Below are 15679 nucleotides of genomic sequence, written 5' to 3' on the forward strand. Positions count from 1 at the left end.
ATCATGTTACTGGAAACTCGATCTTGCCACGAACGGTCAGAGTTATGACGCCACTTTCGACGGCTGATGGCCGCGGCGCCAGTGTCGTAGACCCAGGCATTGCTCGCTTCCAAGCTGTCATTCGAGGCAATCGATCCCGGAAGATCCACGTCGAGCGTGTCAAGCAGAACTTGGGTGCGTTGTTCCTTATCTGCCTGATCGTACGTAGCCTCAACCATCATAATAGCATGGGCCCCGTTTGTACCTTGCAGCCACGACGCCGTGGACGCGATGCTTCGACTGGCGAATGTGACAGCCGAGGACGTGGTGCTCGACATCGGGTGCGGCGACGGACGCATCGTCTTTGCCGCCGTCGACGCGCCGTTCTCGGCAAGGCATGCCATCGGCGTCGACATCGACCCAGCGCTCATCGCGCAATGCCAACACATGCAGCATCGGCGGCGTCCAGAGATACCTGCCAACAACGTCACGTTCATCTTGGACGACTGGGTGCACGTGGACATGTCGCTCGTGACCGTCGTCACCCTCTTCTTCCTTCCGCATCCGAGCATCGCGACGGATCTGCGCGCCAAGTGCCAGCCCGGGACGCGCATCGTAACGTACGTGTTTGAAATCGGCGAATGGACGCCCGTGGCCACGGGCGTGACGGTGCCCTTTTTAAAAGAACATGGCGAGTCACCGTTGTTCTTGTATCAAATATAAACGAACACACAAGTCGATTCGTGTTGTTTGCAATACAGTACACAACTAGACGAGATGGCCGGGGGGGTGCTGGCTGCGGCGCTTGGCTTTGGCGCGGATACGCTCCTCCATCGTACCTCGGATACAGCATCGAAATATCTTGAGCTTGAAACTCGAAAACAAGAACAAGATCGAGCCCACGAGTCGAACCAAGTTGAACACGGCGACCGTGTAAAAGAGAAACTTGAGGTAGGCCAGGCCCTGCTGGCCCGTCGCCTCATTCACGTCCAGCACGATTATCGTGTACGCAAATCCGAGATTGCACAAGAGCCAAAAGATGAGCAAAGTCGACCGAAACCGCTGGAACGCGCCCTCCATCTCGTCCTTGATCTTGGCCTCCTTGGCCTTGCGCGCTTCCTCCGCCTTCTTCTTCTCCACGGCGTCCTTAAAGTTGCCCTTGCCGCCCCCGGCCTTGGGTCCGTGGCCGTCGGAGCTCTCCAATCCCTTGGTGCCCCAACTCAAGTCGTGCAAGTTGCAGAACGAGTACGTGTTGAGGATGTTGACGAACGTCGGCAGCAACGCCATGTACTGGACAAACGAGAGAACGATGTGGTGCAACTCGCAATGCAGCGCCGACGCGAGGAAGAACACGCCCGCCGACGCCACGAACGCCGCCGCGTCCACGAGATTAAAGTTGTCCATGATGCCTTGGATGTCGGCGACTTTCAATCTAATCATCGACCCACGTCAACAGAAATAATAAGTAAACAACGAATAAATAAGAAATAAACTATAAACAATACATACATAAATAATAATACTAATAAATAAACAATAATACTAATAAATAAATAACAATAATAATATTAATAATATTAATAATAATACATAATACTAAAGAATAAGAATAAGAATAATACTAATAAACTGTAAACAATACATAAAGAAAGAAAATCATTTATCATTTCAAACAACGAATAAAAAATACATAAATAAACTATAAACAATACATACATAAATAAATAAATAAATCATAATACTAATAAATAAATCATAATACATACATAATAATAATAAATCATAATAATCATAATAAATAATCATAATCATAATAAGAATAATGATAATAAGAATAATACTAATAAACTGTAAACAATACATAAAGAAAGAAAATCATTTCACATGTCAAACATTTCAAACAAACGTACCCGGCTTTGAATTTGTCAATGATGGGCTTGAGGATAAACCCAACGGCGATGACCGTGGTCAACGTCATCACGAGCGCGTAAAACACGGCTGTGATCCGGTACAAGTTCCTGTTGCCACCACCACGTTGTCACACATTCTATATATATATATGCGACGATGTTGTAAGGCACGTACTTGATGTGTTTGGGTTTGTTGCCAAGTCCTGCCACGAGCTGGACGAGAAACGAAGACCCGTACAGCAGCGAAAACACCTGGACCGCGATCTGCTTAGCGTACGGCGAGATCTTGTCCGTGGGGATGTACCCCCAGTTGTCCTTGAGGAACCCGATGATCACAAGGTAGTACGTGACGAGAAAGAAGTTGGCGGGAAGGATCCACGACAGCCCGACGTTGGCCGTCATGTACGCATATTGGATGCACAAGAAGAACTTGCGGATGTACGAGTGATTCGACTCGGTGTATACGCGGCCCCAGTTGAGGATCGTGTACACGAGCGCAAAGAAGGACCCGTTGAGCCACCGCCGCCGCTGCCCGATGAGCGCCGTGAGGTCCGTGGGCACGTCCGTTCTAGCAATCGCGTCCTTGACGTACTGCATCGTCCACCGCTGGCCCTTTCGCGCGAGCAGCTCAAAGCACAAGATGCGGTCTTCGGCCAGGTACATGTTGCCCTGGAACGCGCCGAGCTCGTGCATGGGGGTCGTGAGCGACTTGAAGTACGCTTGCAGGGGCGGCCCTCGGATCGCTTTGTACCGGTACGCTGAGAACGCCCCCGGGAGCACCGAGATGAACCCAAAGACGCTTTCGAGGCTCTTGTCCATGATGTTGGAGATCTTGTACTCAAAGTGCTGCGCCGCGATGACCCAGTTGCACAGGTGCGGGATCGGGCGATCCACGGCAATCTCGCCGCATGTGCCGCCCACCTGCGGGTCCAACTCCATGGCCGCGAGGAGGAGGTAGAACGCCCGCGCCGTGGGCATCGTGCCCACATCTAGCAGCACCGTGTACTCTGGCTGGATCTGCTCAGCGAACGCGTTAAAGTACCACTCGTGCGAGTTAAGTTTGCCAGCGTTGTGCTCCTTGAGTGCAAACACGACCTGCGTCGGCGGGTACAAGTGCTTGGATGCGATACTGTCGGCGATGTCCTTGCCCTTCTTGAGCTGGACGCAGAACTCAAACACGTGGCACTGGACGTCCACGCCGACCATCATGATGTTCATCGCGTCCTCGTCAAACACGCCGACGTCCCGCAGGAACGCGAGCGTGCCCTTGTTGGCTTTGGTGCGCCCGTCGCTCACGACGCACACGAGGATGTTCTTCCACGAGTCGTCGCCTTCGTACCCCGGCAGCTTCTTGCTCTTGATGTGCTCGATGTTGTTGGCCACCTTTTTGAGCGTCGAGTACATCTCGACCTCGTCCTCGTTGTACATGGTGATCACGACCAAGAGCTGCGGCGACCGCCCTTCTTCGATGCAGTGCAACCGGTACCCTTCGTTCGTAAAGTTCGACACGACTTTGTTTGCGCACGGCGTGTAGTACATTGTGCGCAGCTCCGCGGGGCTGTGCGAGCTCACGGGCCCCGCGCACGTCCCGAGGCGGTTCACCATGTCCACGCCGACCTTGAACGAGTCGCGCTTGGGCGCGGCACCCACGCGGCCGCTTTCAATCTACACATGCGTGACGTTTGCGCTATGGGAAAAGAATTGATGGGGGGTGATTATGTAAGAATGGTACTGTCTGTACCCATCGATTGAGCGTCTCGGCCCACGCAATCACTTGGGTCGCTTTCTGGTTGAGCAACGATCGCACGTGCATGTCCGTTTCCTGCTCGTGCACAGTGCAAAGCATTTCCCCGCCATCGAGGAAACTCCGCACCGCCGACTCGTATCGTTTTTCGCCCTCGGCGGTCACGCCCACGGCGATCAACCGAAACGCTTCTTCCGTCGTCGCTGGCACGGCGTTCACGGCGATGGCATTGCTTTGACGTTGACGATGGACATCTTCCAGGACCCTATTGGGATTCGCCACATTTTTCACCATTTGAGGTGCTTGGTATGGCTGCTGCTCGAGCTGCTGTTGCGCGTAGTGGTGGCGCGTCGACGGGTTCGATTGCGAGTATTGATGGCGTGGAGGTTGCCGACTGTTGTCCGGTGCCGAACGATGGGGCGTTCCTGCTTCCAAGTACGATCCATTTTGAATGTCCGTGTTCGAGTCTTGCCACACGGGAACTCCGAGCAGCGCATTGTTTTGCTGATTGAAGTCATCATCGCTGTCGCGGGAGTTGCTCGTGTTCTGTCGCATCGGTGGCTGACCACGTGGAGGTCCACCGCCAGACCGAGGGTTGTTGCTGGATGGACCACCCGAGTTTCCGCTGCCCTTGGCCGCGTAGTTCCGTCGGGACATGGTGTCTTCCTGCGATTTCGAAGAATACTCGGCCACGGCGAAACCTTCCTACAAAATTCAGGCCACGGGTCATTACATGCACTTTCTCAGTCTCGACAAATCATTATCCGGATTTTTCACCATTTTCTTACTCAATCCCACTATGGGATTTGAAATGTCACGGACAATGACCGAGGAAATATTATCCGGATCATATACGTCACAACTGTAGACGACGCGCAGGTCAGGCGATTGAAATCTTACCGCAAACAAATAGTACGTGGTGGTAGGTATATCGTATAGCTTTTTGTATAGAGATAGTCTAGTTATGAACGTTCGAGCAGTTGGAAACCTGTGGTGAATATGGAAAATGGACCTTGCCCCTCGTCCGTCGCAACCGAATTTCGTAAAAACGGGCGAAGGATTGGTCTATTTATGACCAATAGAAACATTGAATGGCTTTAGACCAATATGATTGGCTACGGGTGAAACGGATGTCCTCGATGCAACTCACCAGTTTGGTGAGATTTTGGGACATTTGAATGATTGAAAAAATGTACACCAGCTGCGGCATTGTTTCTTGGAATAACGGTAGTGTTAAGCTTAGTGTCTCATACTTGACTGTGAAGTACTAACTTACTACAAGTAGTACTAGTTGTGGAACCTCATGGTATCAGTGTTTTGACATTTGTGAGCTCATTGCATGTTTCCAGTCGCTGTAGTAGTCTTTAGAATGCCACCATGGTGAGGAATCTGAAAGAGCTAGAATAGTTTAAAACACACGTACATAGTTTTAAACTTCCAAGTGCACGGTGATTGGCCAATCGCCACGTGTGTCGCAACATCGGACGGCTGAAATCGTGACAGGCGATGGAGAATGGCAACGCAACGACCGGCGCGTCGGCCATCATCACTACGCCTCCGACCCCCACCACCACTCCTCCAGACACCCCCGGTCGATGGAGAGAGTCCTCCGACTTTGTGGCAAGGTACAAGTTCCTATACGATCGCTTGCTGTCCCAGCCACCAGCGCTGCCAGCATCTGTACCTAGCGACGTGCTGTTGCGGCTCCAGGGCACTAACTTGAATTGGACCACGTTGAACACGTTTGCGCAGCGCGCGCTCTTGTGGGACGCGGGGTACGTCCGTATCGCCGGAGCGTCGTTTGCAAAGGTGTTGACGCCGTGTGGCCAAGGCGGCACGACTATCGACACTGGTGCGTCCATGGCATCGATTGCGTATCGATCGAGCGACTTGGGGGTCCCACTGACGTCGTGCGTGAATGCGGCGGGGGACCACTACTTCCGATTGAACGCGTCCTTGCCGAGCCAGCTTCGCACGCCGCTCAAGTGCGCCATCGAAGTGTTTGCAGCTACGGGCACCTCCAACTCGAGCTTGTGGTCCCAGGACACACTACCCAGCACTACCATTCCCGAGCTGTCGGCCCAGTTGCATCGCACTAGCAGTGCTACGATTGCAGCGATCCACGCATCTCCGTTCGCCGAGCCCGCGGCTGCCACGTGTCCAGCGTCCGGCGGGAGCGTGGTCGTGCCGTGTAGCCTCGTGGTACTTGGCACGGGATGGTGCCGCCCCGAAGGCAGTAAAGTGATGACATCGTGGCTCAAAGACCTGCAGGTGCTTGCAAGTCGCACTAAAGCCCCTACGGCCCAGCCCCTCGTGACGGCGCCAGCCACAAAAGCGATCACTTTCCCGCCGCTTCCACCCCCCAACGGGCGAGTTGGGTCCTTGTCGACGCTAAACCCATCGCGGGACACGGCGGTGATCGTCATCGGCGGGGCGTTCGGCGTCTTTGCGCTCTTCGTGGGCGTGTGCTTTATGCGATGGTTCCACCGCAAACTACAGTCCATGCTTGAAGGCAGCTACGTGCCGACAGCCACCCCTCGCCCTTCCGTCCACCATGCACAGCATCGACCCGTCTAACTAGTACTACTATTAATAGTACTAGTATTTCAATCCATCTCTACTATATCTCTATGTCATTCGCGTGCGCTTGACGCTGTCCTCGTGCTTGGTCAGCTGCGCGATGGCTTCTGCGTCTGACAAGTACTTGTTGGTCACTGGATCGATCAACGCCTACAACGACATATGATATATATCACTTTTACACACAAACTGATATATATATATATATCACTCATGTGGAGAGGCGGCATACCTTCAACGACAGCTTGGTCGTGTCGCGCTCGGCGAAAATGCACCAGCAATCCAGCGTCTGGCCCGCTTTGACAGTCAAATTCGCTCGTTTCACGGGCGTGTGCGCCATTTCTGTGACGTGGACGAACGCCTGCTTGGCTTTGTCCTGGGCCAGCGCTGTGCCATAGGCAAACTCGGGCACGACCACACATCCAAAGTCCATCACACTTTGCACCACCACTTTGTACCTGTCCGTACATATTCGTCAACATACTAACATGCCATGAAACTATATATATATATACCGCTGGTTGCGGCGATATACAAACGTGATTTCGTCCACGAGACGCTTGGCGACGGCCACGTCCCCTTCGGTCTTGCCGACAATCTCAACCAGCCCGCCTTCTTTGCAGTGGATTGAGCAGTTCGACTGCGCCTCGAGCTCCCGCACCGTGGATCCCCCCGAGCCAATCAGCACCCCGCGCATCGACGGGTCGTACGTCATGTAATGGGTGATCGCAGTGGCCTAAAACGATATCGCATATGGTTTTGGATTGAAAGATGACGACGAGGATGGAAGTTAAGTGTGTACGGTAGTGGTCGGCGCGTTGGCGCGAGGCACGACGCGCACCTTGGCCATCTCCGCCAGCACCTCGGACCTCGCGGCGGTCGCTCGCTCGATGCCTTCGCACAGAATCTCCACCGGCACCCCCGGGAGCTTAACATCGAGTTGCATGGCCGTGATGCCATCTGTGGACCCGGCGATCTTGAAGTCCATGTCTCCGTAATGGTCTTCCGTGCCAAGGATGTCTGTGAGAAGGCGGTACTCTAACAAATTATATATTTAAAAAAGGAGTGAACTTCACCTCATATTGAAATAATGTACTACCTTCGATGGGCGTGACGCCGTCGGTCAAGTCGCCGCCACTGACAAGGCTACCGACGGAGATACATATTATTATGGCTGAGATATAAAGAACGATTCATGTATGTTGTACCCGATAGATATCCCCGCGACGGGGGCTTTGAGCTGCACGCCCGCATCCAGCAGGGCTAACGTGACCCCACACACTGTGGCCATGGAACTCGACCCGTCCGAGCCCTGCGTCTCCGACGTCATGCGGATGGCATGCGGCAGCTGTGCCACCGACGGCAGCACGGGCAAGATCGCCTTCTCCGCCAACGCGCCATGGCTACCACATATAATTCAATACAATTATACTCATATCTCGACGACGTACCCAACCATGCGGCGATTGGGCGCGCCCAGCCGACCCGTTTCATTGACACAGTAGGGCGGAAACTCATACTGCAAGAACGCTCGCTTCGTCTCGTAGTTGTCGCCGTCTGCTAACGCTGACCGTACGCGCATCTACATACACCAGACGATTTAATATTTTTTTAAAATATGCCTTCTTTTTTATTAAAATAACTTCAATATCATATCAACATACCGCCAGGTCCAAGTTGCTCAATGTGACAGTACACAGGGCGGACGTATCCCCGCGACTAAACAGGGACGACCCGTGCGCCATCGGAAGCACGGACGTCTCCATGTCCAGGGTCCGGATGGCGGAGGTCGGTCGGCCGTCGAGCCGGACGCCATCCAGGGCGTTCGACCGAAGCGCCAGTTGGATCAGATCATGCGCCACCGAGTTGACCGCGGGGGTGTCTTTGGTGAACTCTGGGAACGCCTCCACGAGCCTCGACTTGACCACGTGGTAGCATTTGCCCTCAAGGGCTTGGCGATCCTTCTTGGAGTTGGGCGTCGACGCTAACGAGCCGAGCAAGGCGCGCACCTCTGGCAGCACCGCGAGGGCCGCGTCCGTGAGTCCGTCGGGCACCGCCGCGGGTTGGAACTCGCGCTTGGGCTTTTGAGGCAGCAAGAGTTGCGCGGCGATGAGCGGCTGGATGTGCCGATGCGCCAGCCGCAGCGCTTCCTGCACGGTCGCATCGGGGACTTCGAACCCCTCGGCTTCGATCATCATGGTGCGGTGCGCCGTGCCCGCGTACAGCAAGTCGAACGTCGCCGCCTTGGCCTGCTCGGCCGTAGGGTGCACGATCAGATCGCCGTCCACGAGCACCACGCGGACGCACCCGATGGGGCCATTCCACGGAATGTTGGAGGACACGAGCGCGGCCGACGTGCTGCCAGCCATGTGAGTGTTTGGTGAGTTTGTTTAGTAGTATGGTGAGGTTATTGTTGTGTAGCGACCTACCTGTTGACGGCGAGAACGACCGGGTCGTGGTCAACGTCGTAGGACTGGACGGTTGACAAAACTTGGGTTTCAAAGTTGTAGCCCTTGGGAAAGAGAGGTCGGACAATGCGATCCACGATGCGGCTCTTGAGCACTTCGGCGTCGGACCCCATCTCTCGCCGTTTGAACGTGCCAGGAATGATGCCTAGAAAATGGATTAGGGAACAGCACCGTGTTGATTGGGACGTACGCACCCGTGGCCGAGTACTTCTCGCGGTAGTCGACACTGAGAGGAAGAAAGTCAGGAGACGCGGTCGCGTCGACGGTCTTTTCACTCACGACGGTGGTCAATACCATGGAATCGCCCCACCGGGCCATCACGCTGCCGTCCGCCAACTTGGCGTATTTTCCAATGGAGTAGTCGATGTCGGCTTGTCTTTGGGTCAAGGACTCTTCGACCTTGGTCGCCTTTGTGGAAAGCGGCGGCGTGGATGCATCTTCGACAGCAGCTATGGCGTCCACTGCTGGAGGTGACGCAGCTGGCACATCTTTGTCCTTGCCAAACCAACTGAAGAATGGGCGGTGCTGCAAAGGGACAGCCATCCAGACAGGTTGTCGTAGTGCCACTTGATGCAGGGCCATGGCGTCATGGCGCATGGGACGATGGATATGTCCAAGTGCCGCAATGCGGCGGCCTGGCAGTCGAAGCATCCCTGTGTCGTACAACAAGCGCAATTGTGGTTGGACGTCTCGGCATTTTGCTTTTCATTGGATAAAATCTCAGGGAAAATACGGATACCAACCGGATAAATTGGGGCTTCAACTCGTGATATTATCCGTACATATCCGGATAATGCTACATTCGGCGACGGAAGGATGGACGTCGCCATGGACGAAGCTGCCAATGTCGATAGGACTGAACCGGCATCGTCCTTGGAAGATGTGGCCATGGATGTGATTCGGGTGCTCATGGACGAGCACAGCGGAAGCCACGCGTTGCAAGATGCCTTGGATGTGCTGCAGAGATTACCATTCATCGTTCGCCATGTGGTGGATGCATGGCGCACGTCGCCGTGCCCATCGCGAAATGGTGCGAAGATTCTGCTTCAAGTGGCACAAGACGAACTCTTCCAGGATGTGGCCGACTCGTTGGACGTGGCGCATGTGATCCCATTCCTCCGGGGGTCCGAGTTGCCCCATGGGACCAAAATCGCGCTTGTCACGGCGCTCGCGTGTCGCCAGCCAGTGCAGGAATGGTTCGACGAAGCGTATGGGATTCTTCAAGCCGATTTCCCCATGCATCCATCGACCCTCATGCAGATGACCACGCTAAGTCGATGCCTCGAAATGCACAAGCACCCCATGTCCACCACCCACGACACGCGACTCGGGCACCTCGTGCAGACAGCGGCATCATCATCATTGTCCACTTCCAGTGCAGCCGCATGGTCGCCTGCTATTCCCGCGTCCGCCTTGTCCGCTTCATTGGCCATCCTAGCCCGATGGGAGAAGCTCCATGCCGTGGGTACGTGGTTAATTCTCGTGGATTCCTGTGATTTGTATCGACTAGAACGAATCGTGGCTTGTAGTGTGGAGGTTGTGTGTGTCTAAACCATTCCAAATCCTGACCGCGAGCTCGGTCGTCTTCTTTAGCGACGTCATTTCGCTGTTGTGGGACGCCGCTGGCTCGTTGTCCCTCGTGCCCGACATCGCGTCCATCAGCCGCCGCATGGTCGTGGAGGTCGCGGCGGTCGCCGCCTTCTCGCCGCTCGCGTGCGCCCAGGCCATTCACGCTGCATGTGTCGCTCCTTCTCGACCCTCAAAGTCCACTCGGCTGAGTTTGCATCGCTGTCGTCCTGCCACGTGGATCCTCGATGTCGTGCGCGACTGCTTCCACCTAGCTCCTCCTCAGGAAGACAACGTGATGGCGTGGATGGGCCTTGTCGCAGATATCTCCATGCTCTTGTTCCCAACAGACCACACGTTGACAGCCGCTCGATCTCTGTGGGATGTGTGTTTGGTTGAATGCAGTAGGCGGTGCCACGTACTCCTGGCCCTGGCCTCCCACGTCGACTCTATGCCACCCTCGTCTCCACACTACACGCACTTACGCGCTTACGTTGTCGACACTTTTGCGTCCATCCTCAAACCACCATCTACTATCACCACCACCACCTCATTCAACCTCCCGAGTAGCCACGAGAAGGCCATGGAACGACGGCGGCGGCGGCAACTTGGCTGGACCATTCCAAACGATGCCATGGGTATCTTCATGGCGAGTATCACCAGCGTGCACATGTGGGCCGACGTGTTTGCCATTTGCGTGGCGGACGATTCATGTCAAAGCTACTGGGTGCACGCGCTGGCGTCGGAGCGATCGGCATTGAAGCAGCTGGTCACGGACGTGCTGCTGCTTTGGATCACATTGGGCACAACCCGCGGGTTCCATCTCGCCGTGTGCGTGTCGAGTGACTTGCAATCGATTGAAAGCGCAACCGCGCAGGACTTTAGCGACTTCCTCATCCAGTTCGACCGCCTCGAGCTGCTCGTGTCCTACTTGGGCGACCCAGTGGCGGCGCAGTCGCTGCCTCCCCGCCGCCGGGTATTCGTCCTCCACGTGGTGGACTTGTGCCTCGTGCACGCCGACCCGGACACGACCGCGCACTTGATGGCGGGCGTGGTCGTGATGGGGCGGACGTTGGCCGCGTCCCCGCTGATTGCGCACTCGAGCTCCGTCGTCACGACCTTTCTCGCGCACTTGGAGTCGCCCCACCACACTCTGGACGACACGTACCAGTTCTATGCCCATTGCAAAGGCCAAGACGACCAGTTTTGCGACAACATTTACTACAGCGTGGTGTTGGCCGAGGCGTGGAAACCCACGTTTTCACCAGAGTCTCGGCACCAATGGCACTTTTTACTGACGTGCTTGGCGTGGTGGGCGAACTGTACGACGTCGCGAGGTCGTACAACCAACATTCTGTGTCCATGGACGTTTGATCCAGTACCCGACGCATTGCTCGAGTACGTGACGCCGACACCGACTCGGCCGTTCTCGTCGCTGAGACTCGAAATGCTCGTGAGACGGTACCTTGAAGGCAGCGGGCAGCCGAACCTGGCGCACCTCTCGCAAGTGCTGGCCACGACCATGATCGAGCACGACACAATGCGCCATGACGTGGCAGCCGTGTGGCGACGGTTCTCGAAATGGATGGTCGTGAACGCATGTGTTCCTTCGCTGCAGACGGCGCTGCTTCAAGAGGGGGGGGTCCGCCGCGCCTTCTTTCTGCCGTCCGTGTGCCCGGACCTGAGTCTTTCCACCCTCTTCAACCATCCGCGCCTCTGCAGTCGCCTGGTGCACTTGGCCGCCACCGATCCAGCGACTCACGACGACCTCCGAGCGTTCTTGGATATTCCCAACAACCTCGTCTTCGCAGGGGTGGTGTCGATGATTCTGGACCTCGTCGCAGATCTTCAGGACCTGGACGCGTGGAAGGACCTGTGGCATCGACAACGTTCATGGCAGTTCGACCACGCCCCGAGTTTGCCGTTTGGCCACGTGTCATGTTTTGGGTTTGTCGTTGGCTCCTGCGATACTGTGTACACATTGACGCCTGTGACAGGAGGCGGGTGGACCAGGACGGTGCTACCCACGACAGCCCCACGATCTGAACCAACTCTGAGGTTTGACTTTGCCAGTTGGTTGCTCGTGATGGCTCACTTGACCGAAGACTCGACGCACCAACAGAGTGCACTGCACTTGGTCACCAGCGTGTACTTGCCCGTGCAATTTCGGGGCTGCCGACTCGACTTGCTCCGAGAGTTTGTGTTTGTGGTGGCCACCACTGACGCGCCCCTGCCACCCTGGCTCACGGCCACCCTATTCAGCATTCCGTTCCCATCATCCTTCTCCACTTGGTTACGGGAAACTCTCCAGCACTTAGTGAATCGCCTTGAAGCGTCCGCCCATGACAAAATAGACGTTCTGTCTGCAGCGCTGGTCAAGGCTTTCGAGAACGCCTCGCTACTGGAGCGAGCGACTGGCGCGATGATGCAGCAGGCCTGTGAACCGATTTGGGGCAGTTTATGGCACTCCCACGCTGTGTTTCGCTCGTCAGAGGTTGCGCCGTATGTGATAGCGCTGATGGCTGGACAGTATTGCCTGTCCCCAGACAAGCCCACCATATTGCTGCAACTGCAAGCCACTTTGTCGCACACGAAGGACTTTATGAGCAACATTGTAGAGATGTGTCCAAATGTGATTGAAAAGGTCGAGCGAAGCTGGATGTACTTGTACCCCACCGAGTGCCTCGACGTGCGACGCATGTTGGAACGTCTGCGGAACACCCCGCCCCAGTAGCGAAGTATATATATGTAACAAGGTTGTTTCAAATCCACACTTGGTTTCGATCATTAATTGGTTATACATGGTTACATTCATTTTCAACACAATAAAAAGCTCGCTCGGGCGGGGGGCGCATCCACATCTGGGGGGGGGTATGCAATGCACACACGCACCATCGTGCTGACAGCTTTAAATAAGGTTTTGGTAGCCGTTTTCGATCTTGACGGGGCTTGAACTCGTCACCTTTTTGGCCGCGACCAGCGCGATCATGCCAAGCCCAAACGACACCAACATGGTGAGCGCGGGGGTGACCTGCGACGCCGTGAGCAAGCCCGCCGACTGCAAGAACTCCTTGATCAAAATCGCGTGGTCGATCGCAAACTCTTCGCCAAAGAGGCTGTACACGCTGGGCTGCTGGCACAGAATGAATCCGCACAAGATGGACGCGGCTTGGCCGATGGTTTTGGAGAGGGCATTGTCAAACTTGGACGCGTGCGTGTAGCAGTTGAGCACCGCCTCCATGCAGTCGCACTTGAGCGTGAAGATCTTGTACAGGCACGCCACCGTTTGGTACGACGACGCGTAGTCGGTGTTCTGGAGGCGGAGGTCGGCAATGTCGCATCGCGAGTGGTCGAACAGCTGCGTCTGCAAGAACCCGGCGTACTGGTCCAAGCTGCAGTATTCAAACAACCCATCGGACGGGCACTTCTTGGCCGCTTCAATGTCGCCCGGTCCCAACGGCGTGTCCGTGACCTTGAAGTACCCGTCCTTGCGGATCGTGCTGCCAACCAGCCCGCGGTCGTATTCGCACGTCGTGAGGTGGTCTGTCACAGTCACTTTGCTCGGGAGGCCCGACGTGACGGTGAAGTATTTCAAGTCGCGGTACGACACGCGCTGGTAGTTGATGATGAAGTCCGGGTCGGACTCGACTGCCTTGGGCAACTTGTCGCTGGGACAAACGAGGCGCCCAGTGGTTGCCGATCGCTCCACGGGTTTGACGAACGGCACAGACACCGTCGACACCTTTCCGCCCTTGGTTGTTTCGTACGCCACGCACACGTCGTTGTGGAAGGCCGACGCGCGGGGATTGGAGTGGGCGCTGTTGCAGCATGCGCCGTCGGGAGCTGTTTCGTCGCAGTCGGCGGCGAGGATGAGGTGGCCGACGTTGGACTGCAAGAAGTGCAGGTACTGTGTCACTGCGTCGTCGCATGTGATGGTGTCCAAGAGCTTGTTGCCACTGACGGGTCTTGGGGAGCCAGTGCAGGCGGCGAGGTACTCGGGCGCAGAGATCAAGTAGTCGGCTCGCGTTCCGTCATCGACAGGATCAGAGCTGACTTGTTCGATCAGCACACGCTCTTCGGCCGACAACAGTTGGTAGTTGCTGCCGTATTGCTTGGGATAGCTTTCGTCATAATCGTCGGCGCCATCTTCGTAGTCGCCCCCTTGGCTGTCGTAGTTGTCGCTGCTGTACGAATCATCACCGCCGTACCCATTGTCGTACTCGCCATAACCCCCATACGTGTCATCTGGTTTAGGAGTTGTCACCGGCGGGATGTACGTATCGATTCCTGCGACAGTCACGGGCACCAAAATACGAGACCACTCGGCAAAGTGATCGGTGGGGAGGCAGCACGATTCGCCAATGTGGATGCGTTCGGCAATCGCGTCAAAGGTGGCGTCTTGGCCGCTCAAGTGCTTGCGCACGGTCTTGAGCTGGCTCGCGCCGATGGACAGCACTTCCCCGAGCAATGCCTGGAAGTCCTGGGTCGTCTGCAACGCTTCCGCGCCTGCGCACGATGTTACACACGACGTGTAGGCGGCGATGGTGCCTAAGTTGTCTTCGACGGTCGTCGCCGCGTACGCCGACGGCAGTGTCGTGCATTTCTTAGCAAGGCACTCTTGGTACCGAGTCAAAATTGTGGTCGCGTAGCTTGGGTCGATGATTTGGTACGCCGGAGCGAATGTCGTAGCCTTGTAGTTGGAGCTGGCCTTGCCGCCGTTGTAGTTGTTGGACGGCGGATTTTTGTATGGAGAAGCCGACGCGATGGTCGCAGCACCGGCAGCGACAGAAAGGAATCGATACATGACGAGACTGTTTGTTAGCTGTCACTGCACAACTCGAATCGGAAAGTAAGGGTGTCGGTGGAAGGATTGGGCGGCACGTGCAACGAAGGGGCGTGCACTTGGGATCGCTTCCGATTGGCTACGAACAATTCCCCTCCACGGGGATTGGCCACCAATGTTTGCCCGTTCGAAGCGACGTTTGAAACTCCCGCGCCAAGCACTGTGATTGGCTTCGAAACATTGTGCCCCTTCACGAGCCAATCAGATGTCGTGACGCAAATATCGCTTGGCGAAACCACTTGAAACCACGGAAAGGCCTGAATGACCCACAACTGTGGCACTTTCCATCATGTGGCCACATGCCCCAACCTTGTGGCAGATGTCCATCTCTCGACACTCACAACAGGGGCAACTTGCCCATCATTCAACCATCTTGGACACTGTGCCCAACGTTCGTGGTGAATATTCAACCTTTTCACCGTCATTGTTCACAATTCCTTAGCTCTATCTGTGCATAACGGTATACATATGTAACTATGTACTGAATTGAGCGGCACCAATGCAAACGTACACCTCGTCATCCGGCTAACCTTAGCGCCATGTTAAATTTTCAGTACTCATTCAAAGGTTCCGTTAAATCCGGATAAAA

The 15679-nt window shown here is 55.4% G+C and overlaps 6 protein-coding genes across 9 annotated transcripts; 3 read left to right on the forward strand and 3 right to left on the reverse strand.

The window, feature by feature from the left end:
- Positions 1 to 44: 44 nt before the first annotated feature.
- H257_01440 (hypothetical protein) lies at positions 45 to 702 on the forward strand (the record flags this gene model as incomplete). The annotated part of the gene is made up of 2 exons (XM_009824637.1): positions 45 to 174; positions 227 to 702. The coding sequence occupies 2 exons, from the start codon at positions 45 to 47 to the stop codon at positions 700 to 702; spliced, it is 606 nt and encodes a 201-aa protein (XP_009822939.1).
- On the reverse strand, positions 694 to 4331 carry H257_01441 (hypothetical protein). Of its 3 annotated transcripts, XM_009824638.1 has the most exons (4): positions 3631 to 4331; positions 2065 to 3554; positions 1890 to 1997; positions 694 to 1411 (listed from the first exon to the last, which is right to left on the reverse strand). In XM_009824638.1, the coding sequence occupies exons 1-4, from the start codon at positions 4288 to 4290 to the stop codon at positions 748 to 750; spliced, it is 2922 nt and encodes a 973-aa protein (XP_009822940.1). In that variant the 5' UTR covers positions 4291 to 4331; the 3' UTR covers positions 694 to 747. The 3 variants fall into 3 exon arrangements, with proteins under 3 accessions (XP_009822940.1, XP_009822941.1, XP_009822942.1); XM_009824639.1 differs by having other exon boundaries at positions 1890 to 3554; XM_009824640.1 differs by having other exon boundaries at positions 2065 to 4331.
- A 789-nt stretch (positions 4332 to 5120) lies between these two features.
- H257_01442 lies at positions 5121 to 9348 on the reverse strand. Of its 2 annotated transcripts, XM_009824641.1 has the most exons (10): positions 8876 to 9348; positions 8643 to 8826; positions 7878 to 8571; positions 7665 to 7795; positions 7422 to 7616; positions 7313 to 7359; positions 7016 to 7251; positions 6729 to 6949; positions 6446 to 6671; positions 5121 to 6363 (listed from the first exon to the last, which is right to left on the reverse strand). In XM_009824641.1, exons 1-10 carry the CDS (start codon positions 9330 to 9332, stop codon positions 6262 to 6264), a joined length of 2493 nt encoding a protein of 830 aa, XP_009822943.1. In that variant the 5' UTR covers positions 9333 to 9348; the 3' UTR covers positions 5121 to 6261. The 2 variants fall into 2 exon arrangements, with proteins under 2 accessions (XP_009822943.1, XP_009822944.1); XM_009824642.1 differs by having other exon boundaries at positions 6729 to 7251.
- On the forward strand, positions 5133 to 6264 carry H257_01443 (hypothetical protein). Its single transcript, XM_009824643.1, has one exon. It carries the CDS (start codon positions 5140 to 5142, stop codon positions 6208 to 6210), a length of 1071 nt encoding a protein of 356 aa, XP_009822945.1. The 5' UTR covers positions 5133 to 5139; the 3' UTR covers positions 6211 to 6264.
- Positions 9349 to 9497: 149 nt separating the features above from the next.
- Positions 9498 to 13020, forward strand: H257_01444 (hypothetical protein; the record flags this gene model as incomplete). The annotated part of the gene is made up of 2 exons (XM_009824644.1): positions 9498 to 10146; positions 10211 to 13020. The coding sequence occupies 2 exons, from the start codon at positions 9498 to 9500 to the stop codon at positions 12979 to 12981; spliced, it is 3420 nt and encodes a 1139-aa protein (XP_009822946.1). The 3' UTR covers positions 12982 to 13020.
- On the reverse strand, positions 13016 to 15108 carry H257_01445 (hypothetical protein). Its single transcript, XM_009824645.1, has one exon. The coding sequence runs from the start codon at positions 15049 to 15051 to the stop codon at positions 13156 to 13158; it is 1896 nt and encodes a 631-aa protein (XP_009822947.1). The 5' UTR covers positions 15052 to 15108; the 3' UTR covers positions 13016 to 13155.
- Between the last annotated feature and the right edge of the window lie 571 nt (positions 15109 to 15679).

This window comes from Aphanomyces astaci (genome assembly GCF_000520075.1).
Source record: "Aphanomyces astaci strain APO3 unplaced genomic scaffold supercont1.2, whole genome shotgun sequence".
Classification (NCBI taxonomy): domain Eukaryota; phylum Oomycota; class Saprolegniomycetes; order Saprolegniales; family Verrucalvaceae; genus Aphanomyces; species Aphanomyces astaci.

Coding starts and splice junctions, on each gene's coding strand:
- H257_01441 (XM_009824638.1), bottom strand. CDS start 4,290: ATGTCCCGACGGAACTACGCGGCCAAGGGCAGCGGAAACTCGGGTGGT. Junction 3,555..3,630: donor CCGAGACGCTCAATCGATGG/GTACAGACAGTA, acceptor ACGCATGTGTAG/ATTGAAAGCGGCCGCGTGGG. Junction 1,998..2,064: donor AACAAACCCAAACACATCAA/GTACGTGCCTTA, acceptor TGGTGGCAACAG/GAACTTGTACCGGATCACAG.
- H257_01443 (XM_009824643.1), top strand. CDS start 5,140: ATGGAGAATGGCAACGCAACGACCGGCGCGTCGGCCATCATCACTACG.
- H257_01442 (XM_009824641.1), bottom strand. CDS start 9,332: ATGCTTCGACTGCCAGGCCGCCGCATTGCGGCACTTGGACATATCCAT. Junction 8,827..8,875: donor CGAGAAGTACTCGGCCACGG/GTGCGTACGTCC, acceptor TCCATTTTCTAG/GCATCATTCCTGGCACGTTC. Junction 8,572..8,642: donor GTCGTTCTCGCCGTCAACAG/GTAGGTCGCTAC, acceptor CATGGCTGGCAG/CACGTCGGCCGCGCTCGTGT.
- H257_01445 (XM_009824645.1), bottom strand. CDS start 15,051: ATGTATCGATTCCTTTCTGTCGCTGCCGGTGCTGCGACCATCGCGTCG.